A 27,392-nucleotide genomic window follows, 5' to 3' on the forward strand; every position below is an offset into this window, starting at 1 on the left:
CTTGTTTTGAACTGCCAGTTACATATTGCTAGAAAGAATTAAACCTTCTGGGAGCGAGTCACACTGCTGTCAACACATTCAGGAGGTCTTCTGCAGAATGTATAAAAGGTTCCAGAGCTGCAAAGCAGCAAAGACAGGAGGAAAGGCAACAGGTGGTTGCTCTGCAGATCAGCGTTCTCTCATGAGATGCTCCTCTGTTTTCATTGTCTACATTGGTGACAAGATTGGTGTCTAGAACTTAGAGTTTAATAAACACTTATTGAAGTTGATGGGTCATTTAGGATTTGTACCACCTAAATACATTGTCTAGCTACCTTAATGTGACTTGGCAAGAGATAATTCGCATCACTTGTAGCATCCAGCTCACCCAAAGTCATGCATCACACTGAGGTTATTACTCTTAACTAAAGTAAGACTTTAATAATGAATCCTTCAGCTAGAACATTGATAAATTAGCTTATAGTTGATAATGATGTAATAATGGGGTATCTTTAATTGATCTTAGTTTTATCTTATTGCCCAGTGTAGCTGAATATATTCATTGTATTGTACATCCAAAGCAAGGCGTGTGTGTCCTCATATAGTTCACCTCTCTCTAATATGATGTTTCCTGTAATATTTCTAGGAAACACTAAATGGTTGTGCTGTCATTAAAGGAAAGCCTTTCTTAAAGTATTGTTTTCAAAGCTGGCCTGAGGCACCAGTACTATGTGCCAAGTAAGAATACTGTAGGGTATCCACTACAACTCCACAATGCCCAAGAATTCTTTAATGAAAGAAAGGATTACATTTCCCTTTTGTTTGTGCTTGAGGGATAAACACACCATCCCCTCCAAACCCCAGCAGATTCATGCATAGCTTTGTCTGAGTATAGGTAGGAATACTATACTGGCTAGATCTTCCTTGGGCAGTAAATCTTGTTTTTTTCCTAGCTATAAGAGTTAGGATTTCCGTGAATCACATTGTAAATAAATGTGTTCTAGGAAGTATTTGTTTGTCAATGATATAAGCAAATTATAATGTGTGTGTGTGTATATGGTTGTATATATATATATATACTGTATATATATATACACTTATATATGAGAACTTTTTTCTTTTTGGGAAGGCTAAGCCTCTTTGTACCCTATAGTATATGAGGCAGACTTCTGAGGCAACTTGCATGACATTAACACGACTGGCCTGGTCTGTCTAAAAATGCATAATTGTCACAGACATTACTTGCCAATTGGTTTTGCAATTTGTATTTTGTAGTCAGATATCTACTTGTATGTAGACATTCCTACTTTGTAAAAAGTTTTGTCCATACCCATTTCAATACATCAAAAAACATATCCCGACTCATATCTATGACATCACAGGTCAAAGTCAAAGTTCTTTTATGACACAGAGGGCCTGTGCACATCCCATCATATCCCATTACGTGGATAACACACACCCTGTGTTTCTGGTGTGACAGCCATTTTAAGGGTTCAGTGACAACTCTAGCATGACCTTTACCAAAAATAACGTGCCAGTGTAAAGTCACCTGCTGTGTTATATAGTTACTGTAAGCAAAGCCTTTTAATATTCTACATGCAGTTCCTAAAAATACTTTAGAAACCCACAATATAATATTTACAATGGTCTTATTTTTAGTGGTTCCTATGATATTGTATCATGCACCCGGATTGCATGATCTGATGTTCCATCATCAGCTACCATTTTTCTTTTGTTCCATGGACCATTGAAATGTGGATTTATTAAAAGATCCAAATATAAAAAGTGTGAATTAGAAAAAGCTGTAAAAAAATAGGAATACCTTGAAAACCTTTTGAGTTTTTGGACAATTCCTAGCAAAAAAAAAATCCATAAACCTCTAAAAGTTTAAATTGATTAAAAGTGGTCCAATAAGATTAGCGCAGCTCCCATTGACTTATATAGCACCTCGACAACTTTTACTTGGTGAAATTTTGCCTTAGAGGATTGTTTCATAGTTTGAATTTTTAGAGCTTTTTAGAGCTAATGAAAAACCACGTATTTTTCGAGATTTGTGGCGAAAAAACATGATTCGATTCGTAGTAAATGGACCTCTTAGTCTTTACTCTTGGTCCTAGTTCTGCTAGTTTAAGGGTTTGTTCACCTTCCAAACACTTTTACAGTTCAATATTCCTTTCCTTTTTTCCAAACTTGGTGGCTAAAGTTTATTGTTCCTGTACCTGGTGTTTCAGTCTGGAAGTTCAGTGACCCACATGCAGAGTCTTAACTGTTATGGGGGCCATACACGGGCAGATAAAGCTGCCGATATCGGTCGTTTGGACCGATTTGACAGCTTATCTGCCTGTGTATGGGGGCTTCCGACGGGTCTTCCCGATCGATATCTGGCCACGGAAGGTTGGATTTTTACTCGACCGACCCGTCGGAGCCGCTTGGCGCATCGTAATTCGATCGTTCGGCCATACGGCCGAACGCTCAAATTACCCCGATATAGCCACGCAGTTTAGTGGCATATCGGTGAAAGATCCGCTCGTTTGGCGATGTCGCCAAACGAGCGGATCTTTGAGTCTATGGCCACCTTTACCTTTTTACAATTTGCTCCATTAGTTGATGCATTTCTCAGGCGCATCTGTGGAATATTAGCAACTATTGTATCAATTCTTACAGTTGCCTTTAATAAAACTCAGTGATTCCGCTCAGCAGGGACAAAGATAAGAAATGTTTCAACTAATGTATTTATCAGTTTACAGAATCTCCCCCCTCCCCCAGCTGCTTCACCAAGACATACTGTAAGGGTTAGTTCAAACGAGGAGATTTTGCCACCTGGCGACTAATCGCCTCGTCTTTTGAGCGACAATCTCCCCGAACTGCCTCAGCGTGTTTTCCCATAGGCTATAATGAAAAGTCGCCTGCGCTAAAGCACAAGCGGCGATGCGTTTTCCATAGTCGCCCGAAGTTGCCAAACGCATCGCCGCTTGTGCTTTAGCGCAGAAAACTTTTCATTATAGCCTATGGAAAAACACGCTGAGGCAGTTTGAGGCAATTAGTCGCCAGGCAAGAAAATCTCCCAGAATCTCCTCTTGTGAACTAACCCTAAGAAGGTGAAAAAACTAACCTTTAAACTTCAATATCAGAAAAACAGTCATATACAGAAAACTGAAAGTAATTGGAAAAAGTCTTTATTTCTGGTGGACAATCTGAAACTAACTGAGTTGAGAAAGGTGTTGGAAGGTGAACAAGTGTGTAGTGTAGATTAGTAGTTCCAAAAAGGAGTGCATTGCATGTACAATAAAATAGAAATCTGGGAATCTAATATAAAACTACAGTATTATTATATTTATAGATGTTCTTGTTTCTTTTTTTTTGAGAGGTATGTACAAACCCTGGAATTTATCATACTATCATTTTTGCATCAAACGGTATAGGATGTGTTTAAAGATGTCCTAGAAACCAATTAAGTAATCTTAAAAACATTACATTTGTGTGTACATCTTTCGCATACCTTAGGGATGCTTGTGTATATCTGAAGAAAGCAAATGGTAAAATGTCTGCAGTTTAGGAACCATTAAGGATAGTTGATAAATAATTCATCGTAGACTTGTCATCAACTCTTACTGAAACATCTTTGTTATGTAAAAAATCCTTTATGCTTTAAGATGTATTTTCTCCCTGGTATGTAAATGACATTGGAAGGAAATAGCAACTTATTTTCCATGTTCACTTTCTTATATTGCATTGCCTTTGATTCTATGCATAGAAATAAATCGGGGCACTAGAGTATGTCAGAGCTTTAAATAAACAGGCCACAATATGTAGATTTTTATTCTTGTTAAGGTGTTGCTTTCAAGTTGGCAGACATTTGCGGACCATGCGGGCCACTTAACTGAGTTAAGAGTCCCGTTTGTAGCGTGTACCTCAGCTCTTACAGTATAGAAAAGAATTCATGGCATGGGGAAAGGGATGTAATAGTGGCTGGCTGCCCTTTTATAAATTTCAATGTACAGTGTTTAGCCGCTAGTAATAAAAAAAGGAGACTTTACTAATGGTCACCACTGCAGGTAGTGTAAAGATGTTTTGTTCTGAAAGACAGCATTATGTTAATGTGTATATGTAGTATATATACAATATAATGTGGTTGTGTGTCCCTTCTTGTGACTGAGTAGTTTCCCACAACCATGTGGCTAATCGTAATTGTCCTTCACCTATGTACACAGTTGCTTTTTCTATTTTCTGTTTGAAAACTGTATTTGGTTATGTAATAAAAGGCACAAAGTTTGCACAGGGGCAATAACCCATAGCAATCAATCAGCAGGTAGCATTAACTGGTCGCCTGTTTAAAAGTTAAAATCTTATTGGTGGCTATGGGTTACTGCTCCTGGGCAAACTTAATGCCTTTTATTATATATGGGGGTATATGTTTACTAGAATAGAAACCCATTTTAGAAAGTACAGCTAAGGGACCTGTTATCCAGGGATCTTTCTGTAATTTGGATCTGTTTACCTTAAGTCTACAAAAAAATCATGTAAACAATAAATACAATAAGGATTAATTATATCCTAGTTAGGATCAAGTACAAGGTACTGTTTTAATATTACCGAAAAAAGTAAAAATATTATATGTAATATTGGATCATTCACCTGACACCCAACTGATCAAATGTGAATCGAAGCCGATTCGGGTTTTCAGGTTGTTTAAATTTGTTTGAGTTTTAATAAGTCAATTTTATTAATACATTTCGGCAAGATGAAAATTCATTCATTTTTAATGGATAATACAGGTATAGGATCCCTTATCCGGAAACCCGATATCCAGAAAGCTCCGAATTACTGAATGGCTGTCTCCCATAGACTCCATTTTATCTAAATAATCCAAATTTTTGAAAATGATTTCCCTTTTCTCTGTAATAATAAAACAGTAGCTTGTACTTGATTCCAACTAAGATATAATTAATCTTTATTGGAAGCAAAACCAGCCTATTGGGTTTATTTAATGTTTAAATGAATTTCTAGTAGAGGCATGAAGACCCAAATTACGGAAAGATCCGTTATCTGGAAAACCCCAGGTCCCGAGCATTCTGGATAACAGGTCCCATACCTGTACTAAATAACTTTACAATTGGCCTTCAATATTTATTTTTTATAGTTTATAGTTTATAGTTTTTAAATGATTTGCCTTCTCCTTCTGACTCTTTCCAGCTTTCAAATGAGGGTCACTGACCCCATCTAAAAATAAATGCTACATATTTATTGTTATTGCTTATTTTTGTGACTCGTTTTTCTATTCAGGCCCTCTCTTAGTCATATTCCAGATCCTCTTTCAAAGCAATGCATGGTTGCTAGGGTAAGTTTAACCCCAGTAACAGATTTCTGAAATTGCAAACTGGAGTGCTGTTGAATAAAAAGTTAACTCAAAAAATAACTCAAAAACCACAAATAATAAAAAACAATTGCAAATTGTCTCAGACTATCATTCCCTATATCATTCTAAGGAGATAACTTAAAGGTGAACAACCTCTTTAAAGGGGTTGTTCACCTTCAAACAAATAGTTGGTTTCAGATAGATCACCAGAAATAACGACTTTTTCCAATGACTTTCTATTTTCTATGTGTGACGGTTTTTCTAATATTGAAGTGTAAAGTGTAATTTCTCTCCTTCTGAAGCAGCTCTGGGAGGGGGGGGGTCGCCGATCCTGTAAACTGTTGTAAATGGATACATTTAGTTGATACATTTCTTATCTTTGTCCCTGCTGAGCAGAATCTCTGGGTTTCATTACAGGCAGCTGTTAGACTTGATACAATTGTTGCTAATACTCCAGAGATGCTGCTGAGAAATGGATCAACTCAATGTTGCAAAATTGTAACAGTTCAGAGTCTGCACCTGAATTACTGAGCTGCCAGACTCAAACACCACAGACACAAACATTCAACTTTACACTTAGATTTTGGAAAAAACATAAAAGATAAATAATGGAAAGTATTTGAAAAAAGTCTTTATTTCTGGGGAACAATCTAAAAACAACTGAATTGAAAAAACAGTTTGGAAGGTGAACAACCCCTTTAAAGTAAACCTGTTTTGAAATGAAATTTTTTGAACTGCCCCTTATAAATAATGTTTTTAAGCATTTCTATTACAGTAGGCAGGCTTCTGGGTCTTTTTTTGTTCATGTGCAATTAGTGGAATGGATTTATGAGCAGAACCTGGCAGAGTGGAACTGGAGTGATCACTTAGACTGTATTATAGCAAATGCTGACAGGCTATGATAATGATTAGATAATGATTAGATAATGATTAGAGATTCGCAGAATCTGTTTGCAATTACTAAAACCTTATTTTCAGAATTAATGTAACTGCAGAAAAATGTGATTCTGTGATTATGTTGTATAATTCAATTATATCATTTTCTAAGCTCAAAAGGTATTATATTCATTGGAATTATATATTTACATCTCCACACCTTAATTAATTGTTGTCTATTGCCACTGTATGTTGAACTGCGCTCTGATTCCTGGTTGAAGCAATTTACCTTGCAGACCTGTTATCCCATAGAGAGAAAACTCTGTTCACTGGCTCGGATCCATAGCTCATTTGCTTGTTTGAATTTATGAAGGGTCATTCTAGTGGCACAGAAATTACAAGCCCATTGGGTTCTCTAGACCACAATATTGATTATACTTGAGCCTGAATAATATCTGTGCAGCCTTGGTCAGTGTCACCAAATTAACATTACCATCATGCATTTCCCTGTGTAATAAAGCTTTCACATGCAGTATGTGGCAATGGCACACATTGTGCTTCTATATATATTTTTTTTTCACCCAGGTGATTAATAGTTTAGCGGATGGATAACAAAGCACTAAAAATTGCTCCCCATTGATTTGAAAGGCAATCACCTGGAATTAGCCCACTTGTTTGTTAATTGCCTTTCAGATCAATGAGAAACGACAATGATAGTTTTGTTGTCTTTCTTATGTGCTATTAATTGCCCCTGCAACAAAAAGCCTGAATTGCTACTTGTACTATTTACGATCGGACTTTCCCATCTCCCGACCTGCCACTAACCATAAAGATCAAAGTCTTACCATTCAGATCAAATATAAAGTTGTAAGAACAGATCAGCGATGTTCTGCCCCTGACAGCAATCGTACGATAGTTAAAGCCAGTGACAGTCTCCCTCTGAAAATCGTACAATCCGCATTACAAGCAGAGATATTACCCACAGCCGACAGAAATTTTCTAACCTGTCCGATCTCCACCGGATGAAAAATGTCGGGACTCTCCACACACGGTCAGAATATCATACGAATACTTGATTCATACGATCGAATCTTTGCGTCTATGGGCAGCTTTAAGGGTCAGGCCACAGGAGCAGATTCGGGGAGATTATTCGACCCAGTGACAAATCTTCCCCCTGCCCTCCCCCGGCTAAAATGAAAATTGACTGCAGCAATGCACTCGATTTCCGGAGTCGCCAGAAGTTTCCTTGTGAACGAAGCGCTGTGTGTGCCGGTGGAGGGCAGGGGAAGGCTGTTCAGGAAAATTGTCGCCCCGAAGATGAGGAGATTTGTCACTGGGGCAAAAAATATCCCCGAATCTGCTAGTGTGGCCAGTCCCTTAAGGGTTAATATAATAAAAGGTACAAAGTATGCACTGGTCAACAAACATATAGCTATTTTAGGCCAGATATTAGTTGGGAAGGCCAACCAGAGCCCATCCCATACACAGGCCAGTAATCTGTTGATTTTGTCTTAAGTCTTCTGCCTACTTGAAACTAAGAGCAAACTGCTTTTATTAAGAAGGTGCTGAGATGATGCTGTTGTTATAAAGAAGGATTAGAGTACCACTTCTCAGCAACACCTATAGTTAATGGATGTTGCTGGGAATTCTAGTTTGTGGTTGATGATAAACTTGATGTTGACCTCCCAGCCCCAGACAAAGGAGCTCAATTAAGAGAATCTTATTCCTTTCAGTACTGGGTTGGGCGGTTTAAAATGACTTGGGCCTTGAGCTTTATATGCAGTTCCTTAGGGAAATTGTAGCGAGTTCTATTTATAAAGCAGTAAGTGCTGCAAGAAACAAGTGTGTATTCTACCTTTCCTGTGAAAATTGCCAAGCTTGAGATGTTTTATTTCCACGGCAATAATTCCAGATTACAAAAGAAGGATGATCAGAAAAGGCATGACAATTTTATTACTCACAGTTCATCGGTCAGACTTGTATAGTAATTAATTTGCAAGAGATGCAATTGTCATGGTAGTTGAGATAATGCTAAGGAGTTCTCCATTTTTCCCTAAGGGGAATTACCCCTGTTTCTCTACATATGATAATGGGTTTTAGTAGCAAAGATCCTTAAAATGTAATTTGTATTTATGTGGCAGACTAAGATTTAGATTCGGTAATGGAAAATATAATCATACTTCCTGTTTGCATGGGATAGGGAACAGTTATGACCTGGTTATACCGTATAAACTATGCTGCAAAATAAACCATTCAATAAACAGGTATGGGAACCTTTATCCAGAATGCTCGCGACCTGGGGTTTTCCTGATAACAGATCTTTCCGTAATTTGGATCTTTCTTTACACCTTAATTCTACTGGAAAATCATGTAAACATTAAATAAAACCAATAGGATTGTTTTGCCTCCAATAAGGCTTAATTATATTTTAGTTTGGCTCAAGTACTGTTTTATTATTAGAGAGAAAAAGGAAATCATTTTAAAACATTTGGATTTTTTGGATAAAATAGAGTCTATAGGAGACGGCCTTTCCGTAATTTGGAGATTTCTGGATAACTGGTTTCCCGATAACGGATCTTGTTAATGCACCAAAATGAGGCACCTGATGCTCATTGCTGTGCACAAAATTAAATGCTAGAGATGGAGGGAGAATGTAAGGAGTGCATCGACATCTAGGAATTGCAGAATGGAAAGTGAAAGTAACTGCCTGCCCCGCATTTATGCCTTAGGCAGGCAATATATGATTGACAGGTGAGAGTTTTAAATAAGTTTATATCCAGTATGGTTGTTTTTATAAAAAAAATAATTTGGGTTACATGATTAATTGTTAAAAGTACTTCTATTTTACACATTTTCATGTGTGGGTGATAGATCTTCTTTAAGGGGCAGATTTATCAAGGGTCGAATTAAAAAAAATTAAATTCTCAAAACTCTCAAATTCGACTAGGGTGTTATCCAAATTACATATGAATTAGATTTTTGAGATTTATCATACCCTTTAAGAATTCGAATTTGACTATTCACCACCTAAAACCTGCCGAACTGTTTAAGTCAATGGGAGAGGTCCAGGGATCAATTTGGAGATGTTTGCAGCCTTCCTGACATTCAAGTTTTTTTCGAAGAAAAAACTCGAATCAGTTTTGAACGAATTCGATTCGAATTTGATTTGAGTTTTCTGGTCGTTTCAATTCGTCCAACTTTCAAACATTTGATCCTAATAATACATTTAGACTGGTCGAATTTCGAATTTATGGAAGTTTATGGGAGCTTAAAAAAACTTGCATGAATTCGAAATTCGACCCTTGATAAATGTATGTTTCTAAGTAATTTTTTCTAAAGAAAAGAGAATAATTTCAAGTATAAAGATTTAACCAAAACGACTATGACCATTTTCAGCTGTTGTATGACTACAACTCTCTTCACTTGTTGTAGGTTGTTGGGAACAGTAGTAAAGCAATTCTTTGAGGACATTCTTTAGTCACTCATTGTAGGAGCAAGGTTAGTTTGTTTCTAGTCTGTATAATTGTATTTCACGTACAGTATGGTTTAGTATAATGATTATGTCCTTTATCCTGCCAGTAATCACCTGTCCATCAAGACTCCTGTTTGTAGTCTGTAAGAGCTCCAGTTCACTTAGTTATGGATCTAAGACCTCCAGTACATGCAGCCACATGGGACTTTTTTATTGCCAAATTGAATGGACTCAGAACTAAGTAGCAAAAAGGTTAAAACGATAGTTTTGAAGGAAGCTATAAAATATGTGCTCTAAGCTTCTTTCTTCGGTTCTAATAAATGAAGTGTTCTGTAGCTCCTAAAAGCTTTGGGGCAGAATCTTGAGTACTTGAAAGGTATATCTACATGAGTGTGTGTGGGACTCATTTCGTCAGAAACTTTGACAGATGTTATCGTTCACTGGAATTGGTTGCCGCACTCTCAAAGCAAACATTTGTATTATTATGCCGTTCATGAATGCGCAATTACTTTTGGATTGCCTGTTGGGCTATTGGTTCCTCTAGTTCATCTTTTCATTAAATCTGCCTCTTATTGTTACTTTAGGGAGTTTCATACTATATGAATGACATTCATAGGAATTAGTATGAATTCATATCAGAGAGGTTCTGCTTTTTAGTGAACAGGCATACTATAATATTATCGGGCTGCGGGAAGCAGTTTCTCTTTGCACTTAATGTGCAAAACCCTGTTTTGCTGTGAAATATATGGCAGACATATATTTTCCTTGCCTGATAGAGACTAGTATGTACTATATCATACAGGTTTGGGATCTGTTATCTGGAAACCTGTTATTCAGAAAGCTCTGAATTATTGAAAGGGCATCTTCCACAGACTCCATTGTATCCAAATATTGATTTCCCTTTTCTCTGTAATAATGAAACAGGACCTTGATCCAAACTAAGAAATAATTAATCCTTATTGAAAGCAAAACCAGCTTAGTGGGTTTATTTAAAGGGAGTCTGTCATGATTTTTATGGTATAGTTTTTATTTCTAAATTACATCGTTTACACTTCAAAAAATTTACTCTACCATGTAAAATTAAATTCTTAACCCAAAAAGTGTATTTTTTGTTGTTGTAATATTAGTGTAGGCAGCCATCTCAGGTCATTTTGCATGGTCATGTGCTTTCAGATAGAGCCAGCACTTGCTGGAAGGATGGAACTGCTTTCTTGCAGGCTGTTCTTATATCTACCAGGGAGCTGTTACCTTCCCATTGTTCTGCTGATGGGCTGATGAGCTGCTGACGGGGGGGGGGGGGGGGTGACATCATTCCAACTTGCAGTGCATCAGTAAAGGTTGATTGAAGTTTATAAGAGCATAAGTCACATGACTGGGGGCACCTGGGAAATTGACAATATGTCCAGCCCCATGTCAGATTTTAAAATTAAATATAAAAATCCTTTTGCTCTTTTGAAAAACGGATTTCAGTGCAGATGTCTGCTGGAGCTAGCTAATACATTTTTGAAAATACATGTTTTCCCATGACAGTAGGGACTGTGTAGTATGGTGAAAATCTGCCAAACAGATCTACACTATCTGGGAAACCCAGGACCCAAGCATTCTGCATAACAGGTCCCATACCTGTACCCTGCAGTCTTTCCATGTGTACAGTAATAATACTTATATACTAATATTTATCCTCAAATGTTCTTTTGGGACACCATAACCAAAAGATTTATTTTGAAACGAGTCCATTTAACTGTGAATTTTACAATACCCTTGTATCAAAGTAAAATGTAGGATAATCAGAAGTCTCTTGGGTAGCTGTCTGTGAGACCTAAGGTCAGGGTCGGACTGGAGCCATAGGGGCCCACCGGGACTGCAAAACAAGTGCCCTCCTTGCAGTCCCTGGAGGCCCCCTCTCAACTTTAAAACTCATGGTGCCCATATGCGCAAAAGACGCAATGCATGCATGCACACTGCGGCGGATGTCATTATGGGACTGCTGGGGGAGCAGGCCGGGGGAGGGGAGCAGGCCTGGGCCGGTGGGGGCCACTGCGTTTTTTTTCCCAGTGTCCCTTCGGTCCAGTCTGACCCTGCTTAAGGTGGGCAGATATTAATAGATCTATCTGGCAGATGAGTCCTCTGGCCAATAGTGATACACGTGTTCATTCCATTTGTTTGGGCCAAAATATTGAAGCATCAGAACTGCAGGAACTGCGAGAATTGGTGACTTCTCGTCTGTTTAACACCTTCCAATGCACTTTGTGCCCACCATCAGTGTACATTGCCAGATACAATTTTCAAGCTGGACAGATAATCTGAATGCAGGGCAATCTGTTGAAACTGAACCCCAACTTGATTTACTGTACATGTACAAATAGCAGTGTAGTATGGTGGAAATGTGCTAAACAGCTTCAGTATGTTCCATAACAGATGTCCAGGGAAAAAACAAGGTGGTGGGTGTAGCACCAAAGGGCATATTATGTTCCTCCCAGGTAGATTGACAAACTATTTTGTAGTTAATAATAATAATAATAATAATAATTTAAAGGAAATCTGACAGTCAGTAGGTCAGCCATTACACAGCTGGTTGCATAGAACACGTTTGGAATCACTTCCCTTTTATTACATATATCATTATTGCAGTGAATATTTAGTTATAGTACTTAAAAGGTGAAAGGCCCCCTTGCATTTTGCCATTTTCAATGTAATCATTATGTACATATCTACAATCCAGAAACTGTCAATCATAATAAAGTGCTGTGTGTCCAACAGCTAATTACACTGCCAATCAGGAAGTAAATCATGGGAAGCACAAGCTTTGTTTAACGTGCCTCACAATGTCATTCAGTCCATACATCTATCCATTCAGCTTTTATTTGAGGTTAAATCAAGGTTTCAGTATTAACAATGTGAATGAGTCAGCAGGAGTATGTAGGTTCCTATGCAAATAACTTCTTTCCTTTTCTTAATTTTGTACAGCAACAAAAAACAATGTGTTGAACAGAAAAAAATGTATGTGCGTGTCATGTATAATAGGATAATATTCGCTCCTTATCTGTGAAAATTCTGTACTAGCAAACAAGTTTATTTACAGCACCTGGCTTTGCTGTACAAGCATGATGTTACCAATGATTACATTTGACTTTTCCAGGTGTACATTATGAGATTACAGTAGAAAAATAACAAGATATTGATTGGATTACATTGGAAGGATAGCAAACTATTGCACCGTCATTGATCAGATTGCACTGGAAAGTCTTGGCCCCCTTTGATCAGATTATAATGAAGGAATAACATAGTATTGGTCCTCCATTGGTTAGATTGTATTGTATGGATAGCAAAGTATTGTACCCCCATTCATCAGATTACAGTGGAATTATAGCAAGTTATCAGTTCCCAATTGATTAGATTTCACTGTATGGATAGCAAGGAATTATTCCCCTGTTGATCATATTAGACTGGAATGATAACAAGGTATTGGACCTCCTCTGATGAAGTGCCCATTTGCACAAAAACATCAGGAGGGAGTGGCTGGCATGAGGTTTGTTGACTGACGGATGACACTGCCTTTTTGGTATATATTAATGCATTGTCTTTATAATGGTAACTCATGCTTTGATGCTATTTGCTGTGATCATTTTGCACTAATAAATATACATATATTGATTGAAGGGATTGGTCCTCATGGCTTACTTTGCACTACATTACATCTAGATAGCAAGGTATTGGCTCGCTGTTGAGCAGATTACACTGGAAGGATAGAAAAGTAGTGGTCACCCACTACCCACCAAGGTTTTTAAAAAGGCTAACCGCAACATAAATACGCTAGCATAAATACGCTAGCGTAATGTGCCATTGCCTAAGCTTGAACCATTAAACGTATTTACGCAGTGGTCTGCTTTTGTATAAACCACGGTGCGGACCTCGAACAAAAAATGCACGTGTGTCTGGGCCTAAAGGTTGGGCCTAAAGGTTGGGAGACTGCGTGGGGGCCGGTCCGGTGACATCTGGGGTGGGCCCAATGATGTCAGGGGCAAGTGTGGTGAAGTAGCGATCATTGATTGGCTGATCGCCACGGCATTCACTTTAAAAGGTATTTTTAACCCAGGTGGAAACCGGACAGGTGGCAACCCAACATAAAGTGTATGAAAATTCTCACCCCCGCACTCCTGTATATTCACTCCTCTGCTTCCAGTGGTGCTGGGTCTCCGTGGACCCGGCAAGGTCCCTTATAGAAGAATATAGAAAAATACGGATCCGCACACACTTTATCTTCAAGCAGATGGGGGTTAACCCAAGTTTATTGTGCCACCACTAAGATCAACGTTTCGGGGGGGTTTACCCCAACATAAAGGTCTGTTTACATTACAGAGTAGAATGTGTTCATACAAATTTTGCAGCCTGGCATTCAGTCAACTATGCTACTAATGAAAAGACAAACTAGGCACGCCCGCAAATTGTTTTTGTGACTCTTTTGGGTATGACTTGAATGGAAATGGTGATTTTTGCTCCTGTAAGCAGCCCTCCTAGACATGGCTCTGTCTTCTGCAACTCCATAGGACTCATTAGGTTGGCCATTTACAACTTTTTGGTGGTATGATATGCACAGACAATACATTCACTTGTAGCTACTGGATCTATTATCTGGAATGCCTGGGCCCTAGGGTTTTCGGGATGAGGTCTTTTTTTAGTAATTTGTATAACCATACAGTAAGGCTACTAAAAACAAAACAAAAAAATAAAATGGATTTATGCTGCTTGGTTACCATCAAGTACAAGGTACTGTTTTATTATTAAAACAAAATAATAGTTTACTTAAATAGATAACATTTCTGTATTTTTAAGTTTTCTGTTTTATAGGTTAGATCCCATATTTGTGTATTTGTGTATATGTATGTGTCTTGCAGGTATTGCTAGCTTTTAGAGACTAACTGGTTTTCATGGAAGTTTCAGTGCAACTTTTCCAGACAATTGGTTTTCTTAGTGTTACCTATAAAAATAAATACAGTGGTAGTGATGGGATCCATCAAGTCAGAATAACTGAATAAAATCATAGTTTTCTGTGAGAGGGGGTCTGGTTTTGCAGAGGAAACGTAATATATAGAAGGTATAAAAGCAGTTTTAAATGTATTGTATATCTACCTAAATTGTACAGTAAAGTGCTCCTATCACCTGTTATCTATCACATCTACAGCTTTCCATACAGAGCTTAGGTCTGAGAGATAAATCATACCAGTAGCTGGTATTTGGCAACTTAAATGGTCTTCATTGTATTTTTCTGTTTTGCAACCCAAAGAGCTATATAAAAGGAACAGAATACAAGCAGACTGCAAAGTACCAAATTCCAGAGGTAAAGGGCCTTGCAGCATTTTTTGTTCTGCAGCTTGGTTCTGGGAGTGATATGAAAGGAGTAAATAGGTTAGTCTAGAAAAAGCCAGTACAGTTAATGGAGGGAAAAGAATCCCTCTCCTGCCTCTCTTTTCCTCTTTTCATACTAAGGGAAGAAGCTTGGATGGCGGCCAGTACTGGTTAGGTAGGATTTTTTTTTACATTCCAATCATGTGGAAACACAGGAATTTGACACGGAGATCTTGATTTGGAATGTGTGCTCTGGGTAACGGTGGTTATCTAGGTGCTAGCATTCATACACTTGTGTCACGCAATTGAGCAGCTCTTATAATGCAGCTGTTTTCTTTTCTAATGAGAAACTCGTTCAGATGTTGATTTCAATGAATAGTTTGTTGGGTGGGTCAGAAAGCAATAGTGGGGTAAAAGCTGGTGGATATATGAAGTAGCCACTTAGCAGAAGTGGTGGATATGAATAAAATAAAGGGGAAAAGAAGGTGATTAGGTGGAAAGGAAAAAAGGGGAAATTTGTGTTACTTTGAACTTGTATATGGATAACTGGCTAGTAAAGGGGAGGATGAAACCAGATAAGATAGCAAAAGCCAGCATGAGATGTGAAAGTGTGTGGTAGAACCTGGGGTGTAAAGAACACCATGCTCTCCATTTTAAACACGCATTAAATGCAGAATAATAATGCAGAAAAAAACATCCATGTGTAAGAGCCCTTTGTGATGTTGGACACTAATATTGGGGAATGCATACCTACCAACTTTTTGGAAATAGAAAGAGGGATAAAAAGATTTGCAACACCCATTAATTACATGTTCATTTTACAAAATTTGGCAGGTTATTAAAGTTTAAATACATTTCTGTGGTTTTTATGTGTTATTACAGTTTTGCCAATGAAGGCGAATTGCCCTTTAAGCTGCAAGTCACAGTTTCCCCAAGAGACCTGCTTATCTTAAGTTGTTACAATTGTTTCTTTGCTTATCTTAAATTGTAACAAATGTATCTAAGTGCACCAGCCACTGTTCTGGGCTCTATGCCAAAAGCCTATTAAGTTAGAAACTTTTTCTGGCTGTTCAGTGCAGGAGATCAAAGAGAAAGTTGGGACATTTCAGCATCAATCCGGGACTGAAATAAATTAACAAATGTATGCTTAAACAGGGAAAATGCAATTCCCTTATGTCAAAACTTTCTAGATGGGTTGCTGGTGTATATTTGTAAGTGTTAATCCCATTGAATAGCCTGTAATGTTTTATGATGATGTTCTTAAATAAATGTTTTACTCCACTATAATTAAAACTTCAGGTCAACTTTATTTTTATAAATCCCTCCCATCCCCATCCTCAAGCGATCACACTGTTAATGTGCAATGCAGTTTTTTTTAGCCTATAAACCAGAAAGGTAATCCTGACTATTCAGGCATTGGAATAAATCTATTGTTGTGCTGTTAGTACAGGTGGTGAGTGAGTCATAAATGAAAAATGTGATATAAGTTTTCATTTTTCCCTGGATTAGTTATTATATATCTTGGGTCTTTCTCACCTAACTAACAATATGTTTTGCCTTAAGAAATTTGAAGTAATTTATGGATAAAGACAATTACATATTTTTTTACGTTTTGATTTAAAGCATCACTTTTTAAAGATGAAACATAAATATTACAGAAATAAGAAACTCTCTAAAACGACCACAATATCTGTTTGCCTCGAGTTATGGTAGTACGGGTATAGGATCCCTTATCCGGAAACCCGATATCCAGAAAGCTCCGAATTATGGAATGGCTCCCATAGACTCCATTTTATCCAAATAATCCAAATTTTTTAAAATGATTTCCTTTTTTCTCTGCATATTGTCTAGCCACAACTCTTGCTTTTTTGTGTAGTTGTCTGTTCTGTTTTGTATGCAGTCTATTATTCTGTTGCTTTTAGCTTTCTCTTTTCATACTGATTATGGTGTTCAGCTTTGCTACTGTACATGCAGCGGTTAATCACAAAGGTGGAGTAAAATAAAATTGGAATATCAGTGCCTGAAATGAGAACTAAAGATCAACAAAGAAGTAGGATAGAAATTCAACACATTATGTTTTAGGGGTTTTCGGGGTACCAGTCCAAAGCAGTGAAGGTCTGTTCCTCTGAAGATGTCGCTCTCTATATTCTTTTCACATGCTTTGTATAGCTGTTAGTTATTTAGCTTAGGGACCGACTCACAATATACTATATATATATATATATATATATATATATATATATATATATATATATATATATATATATATATATATATATATATATATATACACACAAAATACAAAAGACACAATACTACACTGAATGAATTCAGATTCTCATTTCATGGCCTAGGGTGTGTATAGCACTATCCAATGGAAATATGTGCATTTTATAGCTTTTCCACTATGTTTTGGCAGGTTGTTTCTGCTACATGCCTAAATGACATTTGGTTCCTGTTTATGCATTGAAAGCTTTGCTACTTTCCTCTAAAATTGATACGTTCCTGGACTGGAGTGTGCGAGGCCTACCCAGGCTGCAACATCAAAGGCCCCCTTGCAACCTCAAGGCCCTCCCCCCCTCTTGACTTCCACTTCCCCATCTGCCCTGCACCACATACTCTTTACTTCAATGCCAATTGCTTAAAGGAGAAGAAAAAGTGTTGTGCACTTTGATGTGCCAAATGTTAGGCACCCCCAAGTGATTGTATTGACTTACCTGAAACCCCAGGCCGGTGCTCCTATCAGCAGAAAACTGCACCCGGGGTTATACCAGTTGGTACCACGGAGCGTTCCTCTGCGGGCTTCTTCTTTCTTCAAATTTCCCGGGGGAAACGCATGTGCAGTTGAACGAAATAGCCGACTTTGTAGTTAAAGTTCGCTTTTCGTTCTATTGCACGTGCACAGCAATGCAAAGATAAAGGAAGAGGATCGCTCAGTGGTGCTCACTGATATAACCCTATGCTGGCGCAGTTCTCTGCTGATAGGAGCACTGGCCCGGGGTTTCAGGTAAGTCAATACAATCACTTGGGGGTGCCTAACATTTGGCACCGCCAAGTGCATGAAGCCTTTCCTTCTCCTTTAACTTGTAACTTGTAAACGACCGGGTTTTTTCCTGGGGTCCGGCTGGCCTAGTCTGACACATGTCTGTGTCAATAAGACACAGTCATCATGGTCCAGAGAAGATTACAGGGGTCTTACTGCTTCCTTCAGTTATGGTTTGGGTTTGGGGTGGTATGTTATTTTCTTGGGCTAGAGTACAGATGAAGCCAGTACTGCTGCCTAATGAAGGATTGTGTTGCCTCCAGACCAGTATGACTGACAAACCTTTGCTGTCAGGAACCCAAAGACATGTCAGAGTGCTGGTGTGCTAAGTACTGCTGGGTTGGGGCAGCTTAGGGGCAATTTACTTCAGAAAGAATATTTTGCCCATACTTTTTTTTGTTATACTGACACATACCAATCAGTTTTAATGCAGTCATGTATAAAATCATTGCAAATTTGTTTAAATTAAAGAATATTCAGTTATGAACTCAGAAATCATTACTAAAAAAAAGAGGTTGTGGGTTTGATTCCTGTTAAGGTCTTTTCACATTCTGAACTAGAAAATTAGAACTAATTAGGCACTGACATTTAAAATGCATAAAACCTTTTGTTCAGACTGGAAATAGCGTATTGTTAGGAAAGATACAGACTGTACAGGATTAAGCACAGCCATAACAGAGAACAAATTTGCCACTCAAATCAGTTTCCTTGATTTAACATTAAAGCTTTTCATGGTATGATTTTGTAAATATAAAGAATGTGAGAGACAATATATATTTCACTTTCTCCTAAACCTTAGCACTTACCCTCATGTTTGCGTTTGATGACTAATTGGATCCATGTGTTTATGTTTTAGATGAGAACTGGGATGATGACCAATTGCATGGCTTTGTCCCTTGCAATGAAAACTTTGTAACGGGCTGCAACATTATTAATGGGAAATGTGAATGTGATACCATACGGACCTGTAACACTCCCTTTGAGTTCCCCAGCCAGCACGCTTGCCTGACTGCGCTGAGACGGATTGAAGGTAAGCAGCCATGTTTTACTTGTTTAGTGAATACAGCAGCCATAGTGAACACCGAGATGTTGCCTTGCAGTAAGGGTGCGCTTTCAATTTTAAGATATGGAGTTTGGTGGTATCTGAGATTGGGGGGATCCACAAAAGTCGCATTAGCCCAGAATTGGTTAAGTTTAATTAAAGTGTTATATGCCATAAAATCACCTCATGACAACAAACAGGCTTTTGTGAATACAATATTTATTTAATAACTTTGTTTAATAACTTTTCACTGTTAATTTCCTCACGCCATTTTTGTGAATCCCCTCTTGCTGATTTGTACTGGTTCTTAAACAGATTGGGTTTTGGTTATGGAGTTTGGCCTATCCTGAGTTGTATTGAATGTCTTGTATGAGGCCCTGTGCTCATGAACAAACCAAGGTCACGCGTACGTGCTAGGTTACAGCCAATGAGCTGTGTCTTTTACTTTTATTTCCTGTCAGGTGATCAGTGAGTGACACACACACCACAAAATGGTGGTTAAAGATTTACTGATATGTAGGTGCCCGGTTGTTTAACTGGTCACTTATTAAAATATAAATTGTCTGTTGTTTATGTTTATGTTTTCATTCTGAAGTTTTTATTTTAGATAAGGTGCTAATAAAGTTGAGTGCCTGTCTGTTTCTTTGTTGAAAGATATGATATTAAAGAGAATAGTTTCTTCTTGAACAGTAAGATAGTGTATACAGTAAAGCATTATGGTGTCTGTAAAACTCTATTTTGGGACTGTCCAACCTGCACCAGCTATTGCTGAACTTCATCTCCCAGTGGCTGCCGGTGGATGCTGGTATGAGCACTGCAGGTTGGAAATTTTTTTCTTTATAATACACAAAAGCCATGAATATCTTGTAAATCATATCCTTATAAACGATGAGTTCTGATGTCATTTCTGTCACATGACTCACTGAAACGTATGTATTATAATTAATAAAGTACCCCCAGTTGCAAAATATGAGGATATTAGAAGTTACCTCGGAGTTCCATGACCTGCGTAAAAACACTTGACCTTCGGCCTTGTGTTTTTATATGGTCATGGAACTCCTCAGTAACTTATAATATCCTTATATTTTACAAGAGGGGGTACTTTATTCACTATATATATAATTCACCCCACACACAGGTTTTTGCACCTTGGATTCAGTCATTTTCAAGAGCTTTGTGTCCGTACATGAGCTCTTTTTTGTCAATTTTTCCATCTTAGGCTGTAATGCAGACCCCAGTGGGTCATGTACACTGCCTGATATTTTACTATCATAACATGGGTCGCTTATGCAGCTGGTATATTCTGGCTTGTGGGCTCTGAAATCACTGTTATTGCCACAAAATAAATGAATGGCTAATGTTTCTGCAATCAAAACAAACAGGCAGGTTTATGCTGGAGAACTGACAATGTACATCCTATTAATCAACTACTCACACTTACATTGAAGGCCCTTAACAGTGAAGCCCCTCCCTATATTTCATCTCTGATCTCCAAATACTAGGAATGCACCGAATCCAGGATTCAATTCAGGATTCGGCTAGGATTCAGCCTTTTTCAGCAGGGTTCAGCTGAATCCTTCTGCCCGGCCGAACCGAATCTGAACCCTAATTTGTATATGTGGTATGGAGGGAAATCGTGTGACTTTTTGTCACAAAACAAGGAAGTAAAAAATATTTTCCACTTCCCACCCTTAATTTGCATATGCAAAGTAGGATTCGGATTTGGTTCGGTATTCGGCCAAATCTTTTGCGAAGGATTCGGGGGTTCGGCCGAATCCAAAATAGTGGATTCGGTGCATCCCTACCAAATACACTCCCGACCTTCACTCAACCTTCGCTCTGCTTCTGCTTCTCCTCTCATCACTTCTGGCCATTCTTGTCTACAAGACTTCTCTCGGGCTTCTGCTTTTCTCTGGAACTCTGCCTCGAGCTGTCAGACTCTCTCCTTCTTTCCAAATTTTCAAGCGCTCCTTAAAGACCCACCTGTTTAAAGAAGCGTATTTAATGTACCTTAATTAATCAATCATTGCTGTATCGTAAATCACAAAATTGTTTCTATAATCCTAATGTCTCAATTGTACCCCAACCTTTAGTTTGTAAACGCTCATTAGTTGGGCCCTCTAATCCCATTGTACTCTGTAACCCTTTTTTGTTGTCCACAATTTATTCCCTGTTTGTTATAACCAAGGTAAAGCACTGCATATCTTCTCGGCGCTATATTAATAAATGATGTTGATGATGATGATGGCATCTTCATATTTTCCCTACATGACTACCTTACCTCAAAAAGTGGAAGTAATATAGTTAACCTCAATGATCAGCTACTGGTTGCAATATGACATTGTCTGAATTGTTTTGGTATTTTCCAAAACACAAACCTGCATTATATACTTGGGAGGGTGATAGGTTTTGTAATCTAACTTTATGTAGTCCCTTGAAGGGTTAACACAGCCAAGGGCTGAACTTGTATGTATGTGTGAATGAATATTTAGCTATCTAAAAAAGAAGGGAAAATCACATTTGGTTGCAGCGCACAAACCTTGCTCTAACAGACTTTTTTTAATTATGCATCAGCACAGTTTAACCAGTTTCCAGCAAGTTTGTTACAGTGCAATCCCCCTAAGAAAGCAAAGTAAACACGGATTTGTGTCAGTCTGTGCTCTGAGCTTGTGTGAAGCAGATAATTAGCAGCTGCCAATATGTATACATGAGAGAAAAATGAGAGTCTGACCTGAAAGCGATAATGTTGAAAGATGTCAAATGTACCTCTATTATTGATTTCTGCAGCAGAACCTCAGCGTCTTATTTATAAAGGTGTGAACTACAATTTACAAAAAAAAAAACACATTGTAAAAAGTATCTTACAATAAATAAAAGTATTCTGTGTTGTCCTTATGCAGAATTATGCATACATAATCCATTGCCATTGGGGAAATAATACATTATATATGGTATTTGTATAGAGATGTGTATTTCTTTTGTCATCATTATATACCACCTTGATGGTACCAGTTGATGCCAATGGGACAGATTTACGTAGCAGAGTGTTTCTGAGTTAAGAACCAGTTTAAAATCCTGTGTAAAGGGCGCCATTTATTAAAAAATATGATATTACACAATATAGCATAAGTGGCAATATTTGGCATATTCTGTTGCCCCTTCTTTACACACCTTTATGAATATGCCCCTTAGCCAGATCAAAAGTTTTACACAAATCATGAAATTGGACGGCACTCCGGTAGAAAGAGGGTTTATTGCATTAACCAGGTGATATAATATAGATCAGCAGGTTTCTGCAATAAACCCGCTTTCTACTGGAGTGCCTTCCAATTTCATGATTTGTGTGTATTATACATTGGGGACGCTGTGGACAGAGCACCTGGCTAAGTAACATGGGAGCTGCTTTGGACAAGGATGAAGCGTTCTTTTTTCCTTTCGTTCGCAGTGAGATCAAAAGTTTTACCTGTGTTGTCAGTTTTGTAATACTGTGGGCTATGCTTGTTTAATAATTTAGTTCACAAAGGGAATAGCAATTTTCTATCTGAGATAGGCTTTACTAGATTTATCTTATATAAACCAGTAGGCTGTTAACCCTCTCATTAACTACCCTCCTAACCTAGTGCAATTTAAAAAGACATTAGAAATCAATGAGGTGTTTTCTGAGCAGTTTTGTCACAATATAAAACCACAAGTCTGCAAACTGTGTACTTTTATTATATATTGTTAGATTACTCCTAGGTTACTCCTCTGCTCTCTCCATGGGTGTCACTAGCGAGGAAGCAGGCCCTGTGGCTGCAGGGGGGCCCGGGAGGTATATGAGGCCCAAATAATGGGTAATTTTAAAATATATTGGTAAAATAGGGCAACCTTTGGATATGTTGGGGCCCTAAAATTAATTTGTTTTGGGGCCCAGTAACATCTAGTTACCATGTCAATGTGTGTCTCTCTCTCTCTCTCTCTCTCTCTCTATCGCCCCAAAAACACCTATAGACTCCAATGTTTTCTGTGTTGAATAAGTCACCGCAAAAAAATCCAGCGGAAAGGAAATAGTTGCTACAAAAAAAAAACGCCCATTGACTCCAAAGTGTATTACGAATTTTTATGCGAAAAGAAACTGGACAGATTTGTTTATCACTATAGAGAAGCCAGTTGGTGCTTATCTGCTGTCAGATTCTACATTTTCATAGTTTAGGCTTATAAATCAAAATTCATAGTAAATTACTAATCTTCAAATATAACTAAAAAAATGTAATGTCAAGGATTTCTGCTCTATATCATGTTTCTTCTTTTATTGCTTTTCATTTTTAGCTGGTTACATATTGTATGAATTATTAACACACGTTACAGAAGAAAAAGAATGACTCGGTAGGGCCTTTTGTGCTTATTACCAAGTACATTCCAGTGAAAAGGAAAAGGCCTCAAAGGGAGATAGAAAAGCTGACTTATTAGTGAATTCACAGGATAAATATAACATGCTATATGTGCTGGCATTAACAAATAGGTCTGTGGTAGCTGCAAAAAGAAAGTAAGAAAGCTTCTTTTGCTACTTTCAAGGAATATTACCATCACTAAATCATGACTTCTTCATTACCTATGGCAATCTATCACTCACAGGCTTTCACGTTTTCCTCTGAGGCATCATGCTTGCTAGAAGATACGTGTGTTAATCTGTTGGCTAGCAGATGTACCAAAACAGAGTCTGGCTGTATATTATAAAAAATATATTTAGGGGCAGGTTTATTAAATATCAAACTGTGGAATCCACAGGTAATAACAGTAGTGCTATATTTTCCTACTGTTCTAACTGTAGGACAGTTTTTCTGACAGGAAAACATTTAGGGGTTGTTCCCTTCGAAACACTTTTTTTCTGTTCAGTTGGTTTCATAAATAAAGACTTGTTCCAATTATTTCCTATTGCCTATATGTTAAAGTTTTTCTAATATTGAAGTGTAAAGTTTCATTTCTCACATTCCAAAGTAGCTCTGAGGAGTGGGATGGCCGACCCTGTAAACTGTTCTAAATTTATAAATTTAGTTGATACGTTTCTTATCTTTATCAGTGCTGAGCAGAATTCCTGGGTTTAATTAAAGGCAGCGGTTATAATTGATACAATACTAAGATTTCACACGTGCTACTGACAATGTATTAACTAAATGTTGTAAAATTGTAACAGTACAGAATCTGCACCTAAATTACTGAGCTGGCAGACTGAAACACCATAACAGGCACATTATAAGGGCAGAGACACACGTGGACATTCAGGGAGATTTAGCCATCAGACGACAAAACGCCTCTTCTTCGGGCGACTAAATTCCCCATACTGCCTTCCCGTCGCCTAGAATCGAAATTGCCAGCTGGATTGCACTCAGATCGCTTCGCTTGCCATCCTGCCATCGATTTAGATTCTAGCCGGCGGGAAGGCAGTTCGGGGAGATTAGTCACCCAAAGAAGAAGCGATTTGTCGCCGGGCGACTAATCTCCCCGAATCTCTACTTGTGTCTCTGCGATAAACTTTAAACTTAGATTTTGGAAAAAACTGTAAAAAATAAACAATGTAAAGAAATTGAAAAAAGTCTTTATTGGAGAACAATCGGAAAACAACTCAACTGAAAAAGTGTTTGGAAGGGGAACAACCCTTTATGGAATTGACAAACAGATCAGAATTGTCAATTCTTCGGAGATTTATGTGGTGTGTGGCAAGGTCAATATCAGAATACCTGGGAAAGTCCAGGACAGGGTTTACATATCTCCCAGGTTAGTTCCAGAACTGTTAGTTCATCCACTGTGTTTAATGTCTGTCTGAAACTCAGGTAGATAATAAAAAAAAGCATCTCAAGACTCACTGAAGAAAGCTTCAGTCTGGGGGAAAAACACAAGAGAGCTGCCTGTGTTTCTGTATCAACTGACTGGGCATTAATAAGGCCCATTTAACCAGCCAGTAAGCTAAGGACTTGGTCTTGAGCAGAACAGACCAGAAGCTTTTATCAGCCAATGAATGGCCAGCAGGATCTGACAGGGGGGCCCCCACCCCTGCTGCAAAGCCCTCTCCGGACCCCCCTTCAGTCCCCCAGCATGCACCTGCAGGAGGTGGAGCATGGCGTAGATATTCAAATTTTAAAGGATCTAATAGGTTCTAGGTTGTTGAAAGGAAACCAAAGATAACGAACTAAGATGTCCTAATTTTATTTTCTTGTTAAATATGCGGACATCTGTTATATCAACTTTGCTCTTTATCTGCTCATGTTTTTCCCAGTCTGCCTTAACCATGATCACTTTTTCAGCAGTGTTCAGTTATGCCACATAACTTTCTCATGAGAAACAGTTGTAGTGGGGATTATGCCAGTGGAAAACTGCCCGGAGGTATTGTTATAAATAATTTACAGAATTTTGACAGAAAGAGGATAGATGCAAGAAAAATTCAACCTGAAAATTTGAATTTGAATTTACCATTCAAACCAATCTGCCCCTAGATGTTTATAAAAAAATATAGATGCTTAGGAGTATCTTTTGAATTGACATTTCTACCACTTTACACTTGAACATACAACTTCAGATTTTAACAGCTTTCACTTCTGACTACCACAGTCTTTCTTTTACTCATCTCCCTAGGCTTCAGATTTTGTGGAAGTAAGTTTAATCCGAAGAAAATTATGCATAAATCATATTGTGTGGTGATGCTGCCTGTCACCTGCTATCAGCAATAAACACGTGTTAGTATCTGAGCTGAAGACTCCTGGGGAAAGAAATTGCATTACGCTGTATAGTAAAAAAAAAAAGAAAAAAACCAACTTTTTTTAAATGTAAAACAGGATATCTTTGCTCCAGGACACAGTATGCAGATTACAATAATTGGCATATTTCTTCAGTTTTCACATAAACCCTTTAGTAAAATACAACAAGATGGGGCATGACAGATTATTCCATTTTTGGCATGGGTCTCCTAGACTGGAATCCCAAACTGGTCACTATCTACCGTGTTTAACTGCTGTTGGAGTTGACGAGACAACACTGTTATTATGTCAGATGCGGCTGTGATTTAATGTTATTTAAAATATACGGTAAGCCCTTAGAACAGTGCTACCTATGCCTTCTTATTTGTATACTTTTTATTCATAACACAATGCTGTGGTGAAATATCTTTGCATTTTTTTAAATACTTGATTTTAAAATTGTTGTTACGTACCTTGATTATTATTATCATGTGCCATGATAAAGCTAGCTCCGCTACTTAAAACTCTGCAGTTGTTACTCAATAGTTGAAATAATTATATTATTCCTTTGCAAAATAAATGTAGTTGAACTCCATTAAAAAGTCCCTCAGTTATATAAATTAGTGGTGTTATGGGATAGTTCTTCATTAAAATGCAAAGGTACCGCACTCAAGCCAAACGTTGGCTTAACCAGCCCAGGGCATAACTGGATAGTCAATCACAACTCTTTACCAAGTAGTATTTAGTGTCTGCCCAACTTTATTACTCTATGTATGACCCACTTCTCAATATCATTGGTCTTTTGATTCCCCATTTTTCGCGTTTTTATTAATCTCTTGAAATTAGTACAAGTTGACAAGACCATTTCAGGTTTCAGCATTAAACACAACTGAGGGTCAGGGATATATCAAAAGACAAAGTAGATCCCATGATAGATGACCCAGATAAAGGCACCATCATCTTAACAATTTTCAGGATGAGCCTTAGAAAGATTTTGCTGTGGAACCCAAACAGATCAAATTGCAGATCAATATTGTGGCTTTTTTACTAAATGAAGTAGAATTAGTTGGAGGGATCAATAAATAAACATTGAAAATAAATGAATGTTTAGTGACAAAGTATTTAGTAGGCAGAACTTTGGGGATCCTGGTTGTAAACTTATTGCTCTGTATTTTGATCTTGTAACTTTTTGCAACGATGCAGCACAAGTGGCATAGGTATAATTCTTGAAATGTAATATTGCACCATGTTTCTAACAACGTGTAAATGGTCAAAAGGTGCACCTGTAACAATAAAAAATGAACTGTATTTATCATGCCCAAGTGTCACTATCTTGCCTCACTATTGTCATGTTGTTCTTCTACACCTACTAACCTCCTGTCTTGGAACCTAAAAGTACCTTTCTGTGATGGGGCCACTATGGGGGCAGATTTATTAAGGGTCGAATTGAAAATTCTAATTAGAATTTTTGAATTTTTTTATGGCCAAAACTCTGAAATTCGAATTGTGAATAATCGAAACTCGATTCAAATTTTAATTCGAATTCCAAGATTTATCAAACCTTGCCC

The 27,392-nt window shown here is 37.8% G+C and overlaps 1 protein-coding gene across 1 annotated transcript in view; it reads left to right on the top strand.

The window, feature by feature from the left end:
* The window catches only part of LOC108717831 (cysteine-rich motor neuron 1 protein), a 537,917-nt gene that overhangs the window by 50,818 nt on the left and 459,707 nt on the right, over window positions 1-27,392 (top strand). The window contains exon 2 of the mRNA XM_018265214.2: window positions 18,929-19,102. Coding sequence (XP_018120703.1) covers window positions 18,929-19,102 — 174 coding nt within the window. The remainder of the gene's footprint in view (window positions 1-18,928; window positions 19,103-27,392) is intronic.

The sequence above is a fragment of the Xenopus laevis genome, chromosome 5S, assembly GCF_017654675.1.
Source record: "Xenopus laevis strain J_2021 chromosome 5S, Xenopus_laevis_v10.1, whole genome shotgun sequence".
Taxonomy (NCBI): domain Eukaryota; kingdom Metazoa; phylum Chordata; class Amphibia; order Anura; family Pipidae; genus Xenopus; species Xenopus laevis.